This window comes from Schistocerca piceifrons, chromosome 2 (assembly GCF_021461385.2).
Source record: "Schistocerca piceifrons isolate TAMUIC-IGC-003096 chromosome 2, iqSchPice1.1, whole genome shotgun sequence".
In the NCBI taxonomy this organism is placed as follows: Eukaryota; Metazoa; Arthropoda; class Insecta; order Orthoptera; family Acrididae; genus Schistocerca; species Schistocerca piceifrons.
Genome location: NC_060139.1, coordinates 753,739,774 through 753,755,068, shown reverse-complemented (window position 1 = coordinate 753,755,068; position 15,295 = coordinate 753,739,774). Strand labels below are relative to the sequence as shown.

General features: G+C 39.6%; 1 protein-coding gene across 1 annotated transcript in view; it reads left to right on the top strand.

Annotated features, from left to right (window-relative positions):
- LOC124777530 (protein nessun dorma-like) overlaps window positions 1-15,295 on the top strand; it is a 196,635-nt gene that overhangs the window by 134,389 nt on the left and 46,951 nt on the right. Inside the window, exon 4 of the mRNA XM_047252978.1 lies at window positions 6,613-6,837. Coding sequence (XP_047108934.1) covers window positions 6,613-6,837 — 225 coding nt within the window. The remainder of the gene's footprint in view (window positions 1-6,612; window positions 6,838-15,295) is intronic.

Below are 15,295 nucleotides of genomic sequence, written 5' to 3'. Positions count from 1 at the left end.
GATAGTTACAGGCCACCTGGTACCAGTAATCATGTTGTTTGCCCTGTCCATGCCACCTTACAACAGCAAGATCATGCACTCAACTTCCTTACTAAGTCACAATTTGCCTTACACGTGTGCACCTTCAGTAAGATAGAACAAGTTAACGAGTGGGAAGCAATTGCAGTGCCATTGTTCTCAGACTCGTCATACTCACATAACTACAGTGCGAATGAAGCAGCCAGTATAGTAGTGACCTAACAGCAGCACATTGATTTCTAAGGTATGCAACCCTCAACATTAGACTCAAACTCACTCCTTTCCCTGGTCTGTAACACCCTCATAGAGTAGTGAAGCAAATATAATTTCAGTTTGTGTTTTTGAAGTTAATTTTATTATCTACTAAATTATTTGCATCCCTGGGTAGGTGATGGGAGATTTCTGTTGTTTGATACCTCATTCCTTTCTGTGCTACATTAAAGTTGAGTCAGAGATAAAGGAAATCATTTCTCCTTCTGGTAGTACAATTATGAATGTTAGTTGTTTTCGAGCTGTGATTGGTGGTTTGCAAAATCCACTTTGGAAGGAATGGGGAGGGTATGCTTCATTCCAAGCAAACAGCTATTCTTGAAGTATGCTGAAGACCTCGCCAAGGCCTTTACAGCCTGAAACCAAATGTATCAGGACTATTATGATATAGTCTTCTGGGACATAGTAGCCTGGAGAGTTAGTAATGTGAACTTTTGCAGTATTTGTGTTAAACTACTGTCTCAACCTTGTCCCAAGACAGGTCACACAGGCCCTATATCCATATACGTGTAACATGCTCCCACCCCTGTTGGTCAGGCACAGGAAGAGCACTCCTTTAATCACTCAGTACTATCAAACTAGAGCAACTAAATTACATATCTGCCAATGAGTGTATGGTGAATAAAGTCCAGCTAGTTCCTATTATGCCCGTTCAATGTCTGTGAGTGCTCAATGTAAAATATACAATCACCATTGACAGTACCTTACTTTTCGTTTATGTCTTGTTTTCACCTGCGGACAAAGCAAAGTCAGAAACCTGAGAGCCTTACTTCTCCAAAACTTTATTACATGACCTGATTGTGCATTCCGAGCAATTAAAAGTGAAGTAAAGCACCATGTGCATCAACTTACTTCAATTCTTGTGCTGTTGCTACATAGACATAGAATACTAGAAACTGTAAATCAGTAAACACTCTGTGTGGCTGGAAAGAATGGGTAACTCTTGGAAAGAATATAATATGCGACTGAGGAAATAGTTGTGCGTATTGATGGACTGTATACTGAGGGTCAGTAATTTTTATCATATACAGTAATAGTCGTGGTTCATGGTGTGGGTTCCTGTAGTCATGTCCTAGTTCATGAACCACGAGCAACGTATGAGTGGCCAAGTAAGTGGTCCCGACAGTCGGGATACCAGTTACTTTGGAATAAGGCTGGGCACCTCGGACATATTCTGAGTCGTGGTCACCTTTGTGCTCATACGGCAAAGACTGCCAAATCCACCGGTTAGTCCCTCAACCGTTAGGGGTAAAACTCAATGGGACTCGGGGCAAGTAAGGCTAGCAACCTGCTTCCCTGGTACTTTAAATATGATGCTGGCAACAATCAGAGCAAAAAGCCTCGGACCTTTGGAGGTGACGGAGTCCCACCTCTAACTGACAAACCAGGGACTCCTAAGATACGACTTGGCAAACAAATGGTAATGAGATGGGGAGCTATTAATATCAATGGGGGCTACTCTGGGAAGAAGGTAGAGCTGGCAGAGGCTGCAAGTAAGATGGGGCTGGACGTTTTAGTTGTTAGTGACATTCGGGCAAGGGGTGAGAAAGAAGAGGAAGTGGGAGAATACAAGGTCTACCTGTCAGGAGTCAAAGCAGGAATAGCACAATGGGGTGTAGGGCTTTACATCAGGAAAGAAATGGAACCCAGCGTAGTTGCTATAAGGTATATAAACGAACGACTGATGCGGATAGATTTGACAGTGTCTAGCAAGAAAATTAGGATTGTGTCAGTATATTCGCATTGTGAAGGGACAGATCAAGATAAGATGGATAGTTTTTATGAGGCACTCAGTGATGTAGTTGTTAGAGTAAAGGACAAGGACAGTGTTCTGCTCATGGGTGATTTTAATGCCAGGATTGGAAATCTAACAGAAGGGTATGAAAAGGTTATCGGTAAATTTGGAGAGGATATGGAGGCCAACAGAAACGGGAAACAACTCTTGGGTTTCTGTGCCAGTATGGGCTTAGTAATCACAAACTCCTTTTTTAAACATAAGAACATTCACCGGTATACTTGGGAAGGCAGGGGAACCAGATCTGTCATTGACTATATAATAACAGATCAGGAATTCAGGAAGGCTGTGAGGGACACACGTGTATTCAGGGGATTCTTTGATGACACTGATCATTATTTAATCTGCAGTGAAATTGGGATTGTGAGGCCGAAAGTGCAGGAGGTCAGGTCCATATGTAGGAGGATAGGAGTGGAGAAACTTCAGGACAAGGAAATCAGGCACAAGTACATAACAGTGATCTCAGAAAGGTACCAGTTAGTTGAATGTAGTCAATTACAGTCATTGGAAAAGGAATGGACAAGGTACAGGGACACAGTACTAGAAGTGGCTAAAGAGTGTCTTGGAACAGTAGTTTGTAAAAGTGGGAGGAAGCAAACTGCTTGTTGGAATGACACAGTCAAGGCAGCCTATAAAAGGAAAAAGAAGGCGTATAAAAAATGGCTACATACTAGAACTCAGGTAGACAGAGAAAGTTATGTTGAAGAAAGAAACAAAGCCCAACAGATAATTGCAGCATCCTAGAAGAAATCTTGGGAAGACTGAAAACAGGTTGGAGACTTTCAGTCAAGCTGCTGGAAAACCATTCTGGAGTGTAATTAGCAGTCTTCGCAAGGGAGGTAAAAAGGAAATGACAAGTATTTTGGACAAGTCAGGAAAACTGCTGGTGAATCCTGTGGATGCCTTGGGCAGATGGAGGGAATATTTTGAAGAGTTGCTCAATGTAGGTGCAAATACGATCAGTAATGTTTCAGATTTCAATGTACAATGGGATAGGAATGATGATGCAAATAGGATCACATTTGAGGAAGTGGAGAGAATGGTCAATAGATTGCAGTGCAATAAATCAGCTGGGGTGGATGAAATTAAGTCAGAACTCATCAAATACAGTGGAATGTCAGGTCTTAAATGGCTACACAGGATAATTAAAATGGCGTGGGAATCGGGACGGGTTCCATCAGACTGGACGAAAGCAGTAATCACACCAATCTTTGAACATGGAAACAGAAAAGATTGTAACAACTACAGAGGTATCTCTTTAATCAGTGTTGTGGGTAAAATCCTCTCAGGTATTGTTGAAAGGAAAGTGCGAGTTTAGTTGAGGACAAATTGGATGAAAATCAGCGTGTATTTAGGCCTCTTAGAGGTTGTCAGGACCAAATCTTTAGCTTACGGCAAATAATGGAGAAGTGTTTTGAGTGGAACAGGGAATTGTATCTATGCTTTATAGATCTAGAAAAGGCATATGACCAGGTTCCTAGGAGGAAGATATTGTCTATTCTACGAGATTATGGAATAGGAGGCAAACTTTTGCAAGCAATTAAAGGTCTTTACACACATAGTCAGGCAGCAGCTAGAGTTGACTGTAAATTGAGTTCATGGTTCAGAGTAGGTTCAGAGAAGTTTCAGAGGTAAGACAAGGCTGCAACCTGTCTCCACTGTTGTTCATATTATTTATGGATCATATGTTGAAAACAATAGACTGGCTGGGTGAGATTAAGATATGTGAACACAAAATAAGCAGTCTTGCATATGCGGATGACTTAGTTGTGATGGCAGATTCGATTGAAAGTTTGCAAAGTAATATTTCAGAGCTAGATCAGAAATGTAAGGACTATGGTATGAAGATTAGCATCTCCAAAATGAAAGTAATGTCAGTGGGAAAGAAATATAAACGGATTGAGTGCCAAATAGGAGGAACAAAGTTAGAACAGGTGGACGTTTTCAAGTACTTAGGATGGATATTCTCACAGGATGGCAACATAGAGAAAGAACTGGAAGCGAGGTGTAGCAAAGCTAATGCAGTGAGCGCTCAGCTACAATCTACTCTCTTCTGCAAGAAGGAAGTCAGTACCAAGACTAAGTTATCTGTGCACCATTCAATCTTTCGACCAACTTTGCTGTATGGGAGCGAAAGCTGGGTGGATTTAGGTTACCTTATCAACAAGGTTGAGGTTACGGATATGAAAGTAGCTAGGATGATTGCAGGTACTAGTAGATGGGAACAATGGCAAGAGGGTGTCCACAATGAGGATATCAAAGAAAAACTGGGAATGAACTCTATAGATGTAGCAGTCAGGGTGAACAGGCTTAGATGGTGGGGTCATGTTACACGCATGGGAGAAGCAAGGTTACCCAAGAGACTCATGGGCTCAGCAGTAGAGGGTAGGAGGAGCCGGGGCAGACCAAGGAGAAGGTACCTGGATTCGGTTAAGAATGATTTTGAAGTAATAGGTTTAACATCAGAAGAGGCACCAATGTTAGCACTGAGCAGGGGATCATGGAGGAATTTTATAAGGGGCTAGGCTCCAGACTGAACGCTGAAAGGCATAATCAGTCTTAAATGATGATGATGATAGTAATAGTCAGATGTGTGAAAGCGAGGGATGAAATCTTGTAATATGGAGAGATAAACTGTAATTCTTTAAGAGTCCTGTAACAGTTTTTTATGCTCTTCAGAGAAAAAATAAGTGTGTCTAATTTTTTGTGCAAAACAATGATTCATGTAAAACATGGAAGTCACAATTAATTAATCTTTTTCTTGTTGTGCTGGAACATTCAACTAATACATAATGAGGACATCATCCTTTGTAATTTTTGGTTCTTTATATTCGTCAGAAATTCTTCCTTCTGACCTTGCAGTCCATCTTGCATGGATACCTGATCGAAAATCTTCTATAACCCATAACTCACTGTTCAACAAACAATTAATTTTTTTTTCAGTCACAGAAACAAAACGCACTGTTTCTGGAAGATATTTTGTCCGTAATTCCAGATGTAATTTCAGAATTTCTGTACCTGCCTCAGTTTCCAAGTGATACTGGTTTCTGTACATGATCACATCAGCCTATGTATTATATAGGAAAACAAAAACATGTATCAGTACACAAATTAATCAACATAAGAGTAAATAAATGTGAATAAACATATCTAATAATATATTCTTCCTGACTTCCTGTGATACTTTGCCTCAGGAACATTTACTTATAAGGTCCAGCAGGTAGTTCGACAACTGTAACATGTTGACAGTTTTCTTTGTTTTAGAGGTGATTCTAGCTACTTTGTCACACAAAAATAAGTCTTTTATGTGATCCTTTGGTTCTCTCCAAATCAGGGGGCACTGAAGGACACGTGGCATGATGCTTTTAACCAGCCTATCAGGAGTATAACACAGGTCAAACAGCAGTGCCCTTTTTTGTCCAGTCACCAACCTCGCACTCAGAATAAAGTTGATAGTGCTTTTCGCAAGATTAAGTTTTCATTTTTTTCTATTTCATAGTTAACTCACCATAGATATAACAAAAAGAATTTGGGTTATTTATATAGGTATGGGTCATTTCTTCTTCTGAATTTGCAGTAAACACAAATCTTCAAGAACCTACAGCAACTCACTTCACGAGGTAAGGGCTCTCTCACTACTGAGACTGATGCGTCAAACATGACGCAGTGCGATGCAACATAAGCATGACTCATCGACCTCCTTCATAATCTGGTAGTGAATGTTGGAACTGAGGATCATGTGGAATTCCCTGGACATATTTTGATTGTTTACTAACAGTTACATCCACACAAAAATTAAAAACAAACTAATCAAGCAATTCCAAAGTAACCAACACCCAGCATTTTCAAGTTATTTTATAGATACAGTAGGAGTTCAATAGACAAAAATGGATTTTGATTTTTAATGACTTAGCTAAAAATACCATTCACATTTTTGTGACAAAAATGCTGTTGACCAATGTAATTAGTTCCACTTTTGTGAGTATATTCTTCATATGAGTGATATATTTTCTGTACACCCATGAATTTTTTTTGTCTCGTGTATTACTATCATCAGTAAAGTGGCTTGTGACATTGCAATCTCTTCTCATTATAGCCCACCATTTATTTAGTTGCTAGTAGGAGTACTAGTTCCCACGTCACTGTAGTTTTTAAAAGGAATGATGGAAGAGCAGCTAACAGCAGAGTCGTATATTAAATTTTGTAACCATGTATTTTCCCATCATTACTAACTCAAACTGATCATGGTTTTCCTGTGCCCATTAATTATATTTTTTATGAATCCCCACAAAGCTTTCACAATTGCCGTAACAATGAGCAAGTGTCAAAATCCTGTACTCAATTTTCCTCCTCGATGCACACAAAGTAGTTGAACTTACAAGAAAACTAATTGGAGATGTTAAATATCTGTTTGTCCTAGTTAATTTCCTCAAAGTGGCACTTAGTGAAGTTACTTTTCTTTCTATCTCTGTTTCATTTTGTAACATTTTACTTTACCATATGAGAACAAAAGGGATATTTTGTTTCAGACTTGAAGTAATGCAGTCCGATGCCATATGCCGTGAGAAATGGGAATACTTACGGTCCCTCTTGCAAGAAGCGAAAGACATAAAACAAAATATGGAATCTCTTGACTCTGAACTCACAGAAGATGGAGAAGTTCCTGTAGAAGTTACCTACTCACTTACAAAATACTATCTGCGATTGAAGCAGATCAAGAAAGAGGTTGAAAGTTTTGAAAATCCTGTAACGAGGTTTGGTAGTTTTATATATTATTGAAGTTTATGAATTAGTATTTGAATAATGTTCATGTATAGAACTAGGATTCTTGTTAATGCCAAAATTGTCTCCTCAGCTCATCTGATTTTTCACAAAATAATTTTTATGGATCACTGGAAAGTACATACATCATGGTTCTGTAAAGGAAAAAGTAAAAAAGCATAGGTTAGAAAAATGTAGAGAAAATTGTATAATTGCAACAGCAAAAGGAAAATGTTATTCTGTGATTCAAAAATAAACATTTCCTTTGAAAGCAAAACAGATATTAAAACTTTCTGGCAGATGAAAACTGTGTGCTGGACTGGGACTTGAACCCTGATGTGGCACACAGTTTTAATCTGGCAGTATGTTCCAAAACAGTGGTCACTCCATTGCAGAGTGAACAATTCATTCTGAAAGTATGTGGTGGCCACAAAAGAATTCTGTTGCGGACAGGGTTCATGTATGCTACATCAGTGTTGAAAAGTGATGTGTAATTGAAAAATTTGAGAATATTTCCTGAACAATTTGTGGGAGGGTAGTGGGACAAGTTCGGCATACAACAGTGTCCAAATCTGGTAATTAGAAAACTTCGAGACTGAACATACAGTTGCTTGTTCAAGATATAGTTTTGGAGCTTTGACAGTACCATCCTATCTCATTTGTTGGATAATGATAATAATAATAACAATAATAATAATAATAATAATAATACACAAGCTGTTCTGTTATTATGGATTGCTATTTCACAGCACTATATGCCATCAGTGGAGACAGAAATCTTAGATTACCAAATTCTAGCTCTATTTCAACACTTATGTTGAATGTAGACTGTGTTGGTCAAGATGTTCACTATTAATAAACTTAACCATCTTTTCAACTTTCATCTATTCAGAAGTACACTAGTCAGAAACATATTCTGTTAGTAAATGCAGTCCTTCCGAAAATTAACTTAAAATAGTGACAGTGGTGCAGAAATTTGGCAGTATATTGTTAATAGTTTTGTTACAAACAATACAGTAAATTTCACATATGAGGTCTTGAGTCACAGAAACACACAGTGAAAAGGATATTAGAAATACAAAATATTTTGCACAAAGTCCTTCCTCAGAACACACACACACACACACACACAAACCTGTGCACAGACACTGCTACTGTCTCTGACTGCTGAGGCCCGATTGAGTTTTACATGAGCAACAATATGCTGAGCTGAGGTGGGTGGTGAGGGTAAGGAGGTGGCACGGGTTGAGGAGGGGAAAGGGCAACAGGGCAGAGGTTCAGAAAGATGCTATCTGTGGAAGTGTGCAGGGACGTGATGGTGACTGGATAGGGCTACTAGGTGCAGCATCACAAGAGTGTGGGGGGACGGGGGGGGGGGGGGGGTTAGTGAAGAGAGAAGTGGGCTTGTAGGTGTATTGGCGAGATAGAAGGTGTGTGTGTGTGTGTGTGTGTGTGTGTGTGTGTGTGTGTGTGTGTGTGTGGTGTGGGTGTGGGTGTGGGTGGGTGGGTGGGTGGGTGGGTGCGCGCGCGCTGTAAGGGGCACAGGTAAGAGGATAAGGACTAACAAAGTGGATAAGATGTAGCAAGATTTTGCACGTGCACAACTCGGAAAAGCTGGTGTAGGTGGGAAGAATCCAAATGGCACATTCTGTGAAACAGTGCACATTGTGTTGGGCAGCATTTTCAGCAAGTGGGTGGTCCAGTTGGCCTCTGGCCACAGGCTGATGGTTGTCATTCGTGTGGACTGGCAGCTTGTTAGTTGTTGTGCCCACATACAATGCAGGACAGTGATTGCAGCTATGTTTGTAGATCGCATGGCTGCTGTCATCGATGACCCTGACTTTGGTGGGGCAGGAGGTGCCTGTGACAGAACTGAAGTAGTTGATAGTAGGCAGACCTCGCATGTATATCTGTTACAGAGAAATGAGACCTGAGGCAAGGATTAGGAACACGGCTGGAGTAGGGATGGACGAGAATACTGTGTAGGTTTGGTGAACAATGGAATACCACTGTGAGAGGGGTAGGGAGGATAGAGATCTGTATCCAGACGAAGTGGAGTGGGTAATTTTGGTCTGTGAAGGCCACGGTGAGACTGTTGCCATATTTGGAGGCAGATTGCTTGTCACTACAGATGCCCCAACTGTGAGTGGCTAGGTTGTATGGAAGATACTTGTTAGTGTGGAATAGGTGGCACCTGTCAAAATGAAGGTATTCTTGGTGGTTGGTAGATTCAATGTGGACAAAGATACTGATGTAGCCATCAATGAGGTGAGGTGAATGAGAGTATTGAGAAAGTTGCCCCTTGTGCTGAGGAAGACAAGGTGAAGCGAATAGGGCTGGAAGTGTAGAGGTACTGGAGGAATTTGGATTGGGTGTCCTCTTTCTTGGTCCAAATTGTAAAGATGTTATCAGTGAATCAGAACCAGATGATAGGTTTGGTATTCTGGGAGATTACGAAGGATTCCTCTACATGGTTCATGAATAGGTTAGCATAGGATGGTGCCATGGACATACTCATTGCCTTACCACGAATTTGGTTTTAGGTAATGCCTTCAAAGGAGAAGTAATTGCGGGTGATGGTATAGTTGGTAATGGCGACTAGAAAGAAAGTTGTAGGTTTGGAGTCAGTTGGGCTTTGGGAAAGTTAGTGTTGAATAGTGGTAAGGCCATGGGTGTTGGGCAGATGTTCTCTATGTGGAGGCACAGTAACCATAAATAAAGGAGTGTTCTGGGTGGTTTGTTTTATGAATTCCAGGAAGCATGTAGAAGGTAGGTGTGTGGGCAGTTATGGGGGGTGAGTTGGGTGGAAGAGGTTCTGGGATGAACCTAAAGATTTGATGAGAGACTGGAGATCCTGCTGGATTTCTGGGAATGGGGCCATTGTGGCAGGATATGTAGGTGGAAGTATCTGATAGCTGGCAGAGTACTTCCCCCAGGTAATTCCTGTAGTCCATAACCACAGTGGTGGAGCTGTAGTTGGCAGGTAGTTTTATAATGTTAGAATCAGTTTTTAGGTGGTAAATTGTGGGTAATTCTGCAGATGTGGGATTGGTTTCCACATTTAGGGATTTGGAGAGTGATGGTTGGGCAAGATTAGAGTTAGAAAGTTCTGGAAAGTTGGCAGGAGGCGATTTGAGGGCAGCTGGGTGGATCACAGTTGGCTGTAGGAGTAAACTGAGTCAAGCATTCAGACTCAAACTCAATCCAAATTCACTATTGAACCCTGCATGACTTCCACCCACTACCACAACAGACAATATAGAGCAGGAAACTACTATCGAACTACCAGTAAAATCTAGCGTGACCAAGATGGTGGTGATAGCCATTCTGCATCAGATCCGGAGTGGGGAAAAGAGAGACCAAACAGCCCATGATAAAACACTGTATCTCAACTGGGGATCATCAGCCAATTAGCCAGTGCTCATATAATGTGTCGCCAGCTGAATGATGGATAACTGGGGAGAAAGTGGAGAATATTCTACAAGATAAAATTATCAAACCTTCAGAGTGTCTGTGGTTCTCTCCTATAGTCCTCCTGAAGAACTGCAGCATATGGGGATTCTGTGTGAACTACACACAGTCAATCAAAAACATGAAGAAAGATTTATGTTGATTGCTGCACGTTGATCTCAACCTAAACTGCTTGACAGAAGCAAAATCTTTTTCAACTTTGGACATGAAGACTGCCAAGCTGGCATATCAATGTTGATGATGCTGACTGGGAAAAGACTGCCTTTATAATTCCTGATGCATTCAAACTTATGCTGTTTGGGCTGTGTAATGCTCCAGCCGCCTTAAAATGAGTGATGGACAGCCTCCTTCAGACATTAGATGAACATTTCTAAGCTGCAACAGGAAACTGTGTTGGAGCATGTTTACCCTGCAGGTCCTTACCTGAATGAGAAAAGGTGCCTTGTCATCACCCAAGAGATAAAAATCTTGGGGCACTTAATGGATGGTAATGTAGTCCAGTCCGATCCAGAGAAAATAAAAGGCACATGTGAGCATTGTGTGACATGAGTGCTGAGACAGTACTCCACACTGATGCTGGCAGTTTTGGGATACAAGCTGTCTTAATACAAATTGAGGCAATTGCTGGAAATGTGATAGCTTATACTTCCAGAGTACTCCCAAAATCCAAAATAAACTACTCTACAACTGAAAAAAAAAATGTGCTTTGTAGTTGTTTGGACCATCAACAAGCTGCATTAGATGACATCGCTGCTGAACAGAGAGAAGATCCAGCACTGCTGAAAACAATAGGTGCCTTGAAGGAGGAGGAACCAACTAACGGAGAAATTCAGTTAATAAATGGAGCATTGTGTAAGAGGAAGTACAATCCAGTACGGCAGAAATTGTTACTTGTCATCCAATCATCTGACCACATTTGAATTCCGCAGAGCTCCCCATTCTGCTCTCTCACAATGTCAGCACAATGCACCTAATATGAAAAGTGTATGTTTTTGGGGGTGTCTGGATTATTTTGATCACATTGTGTATTTGTATAAATAACTACATTATGTGTCCAGGATTTCAGTTCTGCACTGGCAGTACATTGGTGTTCATAATAAACTTGCATTTCTAAGTGCTGTACTTCATTGATGATTCTGCTTTTGGATGTGGACTTGACTGTGGTTCAACATGACATTATATTAGCTCAAAAAACATGGAAGAAAGAAACATAGATTGTACACGTAAAAGGAGTCACCTTATCAACTGCCTAACCAAGAAAAAGCACAGTACGATGTAGAAATAGAAACGGACATCAGTATCAAGCTTTTTCTTCACAAGAAAATGTATTTGAAAACTGATTTGAAAATATAAATGTAAATTTGGTGCAAGGAAGAGAATTAGAGACAACCCCACATCAAGAGATTCACCCAGTGTTCATGAAAAAATGTTGTGCGTCATAATGGACAGCAAAATATATGATAAAATCCCGTACTAGTGATGAGCTGGTGGTAAAATTAATTTATAGATCAGAGATAAGGTTACAAACTGAAAAGAAGTCAGAGGTGGAGAGGTGATGTCAAAAAATGTGAAAAAGCTTGGACAACACCTTAGTCAAGAAATGTTTATAAATAGCAAACAAAATCAGAAACGGTGTCAAAAGTAAAGGGAAACTATCAGTGAAAAACAAAATGTAAAAGGAGAAAAACATAAGCTGAAGAAAGGAACTAGGAAAAGATGAAAATAAGTTTTAATTTAATACCAGTACTGATAGACCAAAATATAATTTGACTGGCTACTTTAAATGTTCAAAGTTACGGATCTGTAAGATTGTATGTTGGTAACCAGATGACCCAGCATTCTGCTGTTATTACAATGCACCTCACCTCACCCATACTCTCTGGTGCTGATAATGTTTAAAATGCTAATAAAGTTGATAATTTGGCTATCAGACTTCATAAGTGAAAATGCAGGTTCTATCTTGTCTTGGGAAAACAATCACATGATTGGATTTAGTTTTTATTAAAACACACAAGATAAGAGCATGATGATGGTCACACTAAAAATGTACTTGTAAACAGAGCTGAAGGCTCATTAATTAACATCACAATTGTGTAGCTGAAGGCTTCTTAATTAACTTCATACATCACATAAGAGGATCCAAAGTTCATCTTTTAATTATAGGTCGTGGTTCAATTACAGTGGTTCAATTTCAGTTGTTCAAGGAGAACATGCGTGCAAGATATAACTTTTTTGTATCATAAAGCATGCCATACCTGAATGAAATGAGCAATCGTCAGTTGACAATAATTTGAGGGATAGATAATGAGTGAGTTGGTGATAGAGCTCTTAAGCCATATTACACTCATTTTATGATAAGCAAGGAATCGGCGACTGGATGCCACAAGCAGCATGCAATCCCTACATTGATAAGTAATATAGCTTTTCTGGATGGCAGCTGCATGATGCTAAGGTATTGCTGCCACATGAAGTGCACACTCGTACATATTTTAAATACATTTTAGAATATACAACCATATGATACACTACATTATGTAACAGGACAGAACGCTCACTGTAATCAGTAAAGTCTCATGGAGAGCTTGCAGTAATTCCTATGGTTTTTGACATTTGTTTGCCCCATTTTTTAGTTAGTGACATAGAGCACGGCTTTGCAGCAGTGATAAGGATCCTGACGTTACTCACTTGGAACTAAGAATGTGATGTGATGTATGGCCAGCAAGACATCATAGGTGAATGGTGGACAACACACACATATGTGTGATGCAGTCCTTCAATACTGCTACAAAATGTTTTCTTTACACTTGATGAAGCAAAGAAATTAAGTGTAAAGAGCAAATTTTAGTAATGACTATGTAAGTAAAACAGAAGACTAAACTAGAATTAATGGTGATTGACAAATGTCAGCTGAAGAAGACTAATAGTGACAGTATATCTGCTGCTATAACAGGAAGATCAGTTGATAGATGGCCATTACAGTCAAAGAAAAATGTATCGCTTAATGGACATTGTTTAAACATTGAGAGTTAGATCTGCTATTAATTTTATTGCAATAACATGTTAACCAGTATATGAAGAAAATGTGTGCTGTTTAAACAGCTAATATGGGTAGGTATTGAAATGTTCAGTAATGAGTATAACACTACCCAACCTCATCATAGTCTACAAGCAAGCCATGACAAAAATAATTTCTGAATATTATATTGTCATAGGTAAATTAATGTCAAAGAAGAGATATGTGTTTAGCTCCCAGCTAAAGCACACAATTGTAAAAGTCACTGTCTATTGCCACTGTCAAGAATCATCCTCGAGGTAGATCCAGCTACAGGTAAACAAGATGTGTTGAAAAAGAAACTGAACTTATGCTATAAAACCTTTGTTGTGTATTGTACAACATCTTAATACTTCCCCGTCATAATAGCCCACTCTACAGTAAATAAACCATTCCCATTATTTCTTCCACTTTTGGAAAGCCTTCTGGAATGCATTTTCTGCGATAGTGTACAGGTATCTTGTTGCATTGTCCTGACTCTCTTCTGGGTTTGAAAATGTTGTCCTTTCAATGTATAAGGTTGGGAAGAAGGAAAAAGTTTGGTGGGGCTATATCCACAGAATACAGTGGATAGGACACAGCAGAGTGTGATGTGTTGCTAGATAGCTGAGGAAAAGGATCGACATATGAGCCTGTGCATTGTCACGATGCAACATCCAAGTCAGGTTTTCATACAGGTTAGGCCTCTTTTATGTCCGAGCATCCCTCATGCACGCTAGGATTTCCAGGTAGACTTCCTTGTTTATCACCACCTCTACGATGCTTTTTTTGGACGAGGAGATCCGTTGCCCACCCACTGCAACAAGTGCACCTGTGTTCCAGTAAGCAATTGTATATTTAACAGTGCTTCTGAAGGGTAACATAAATAACTTTGTTCCTGATGAGAACCATAGCCCTTCACATTAGTGAAAAGTGAAAAAGGATGATTTTCAACGGATGAATTCTTTAGTGAATCTAAGCAGGCACAACATTTAGTGATTTTTTAGGTCTGGTGCACAATGTAACCTGCTATGTTGTGTATAATAGTTCTTTTTGCATCATCAAGAACACTCTTGTGGGGCTCATTGCCTGTCCACTCAGAATGACTTTCACTAGCATTTCTGGTGGTCAGTTTTTCATCTATATTCTCTAGCACAGATTTCCCCCCCCCCCTCCCCCCGTGTGTTCCTTCTTAGTCTTCTTTGCCAAGATTCGTATCTGAATTCCCTGCCTTGGATAAATCATTCTTGACAAGCACATATATCAACTGTAGCATATGTAACTATAGAAAATCTATTGATGAAGGGTGGTCATCACAGGTCAGTGATCTGATAAATACCAAAATATCGCTCCAGTGGATCCTGATTGAACTTGGCAATCAATACATATTATAGTGCTTTATTCCACAAGTATTCAGCTATTTCTAACGTGTTCTGTACTGTTACTCTGAGCAATTCCAATGTTCTGTTTGAAGCAAAAGTACTGTCTGAGGTGGTCAGAATATGAGAAATATTCTGCTGAATTTTACGGTAATCTGAATCATTTCTCTTACCACATGATGGTGTTTCTGAATTCAGAGCATTGAAAATGTTGGTTATATACTAAGTAAATTTTTCATTTGGCTTACTATCTTCAATCCCACAATGCCACTTTCTCCAAAAAAGTTTATAGCTTTCACCATGCTGGTACTAAACAACTGGAAAGTAAGGCTAGCATTCATTCACTAAAATTAGGTCAGGTGTATGTGTACATATGTCAGTGTACTACATGCCTTTACACAAGCAAACTCTAGTGAATTGTCAACTTTATAAACACATTCATAAAATAAATACTTTGTGATGTCAGCAGCAAACAGCACAGTATGTATATCATGAAGGAGTTTACGTATACATTTCAAATTATGTACTGCATCTGAAAAAGCCCAAAATTTTCTGTTCTCATCAACAGGA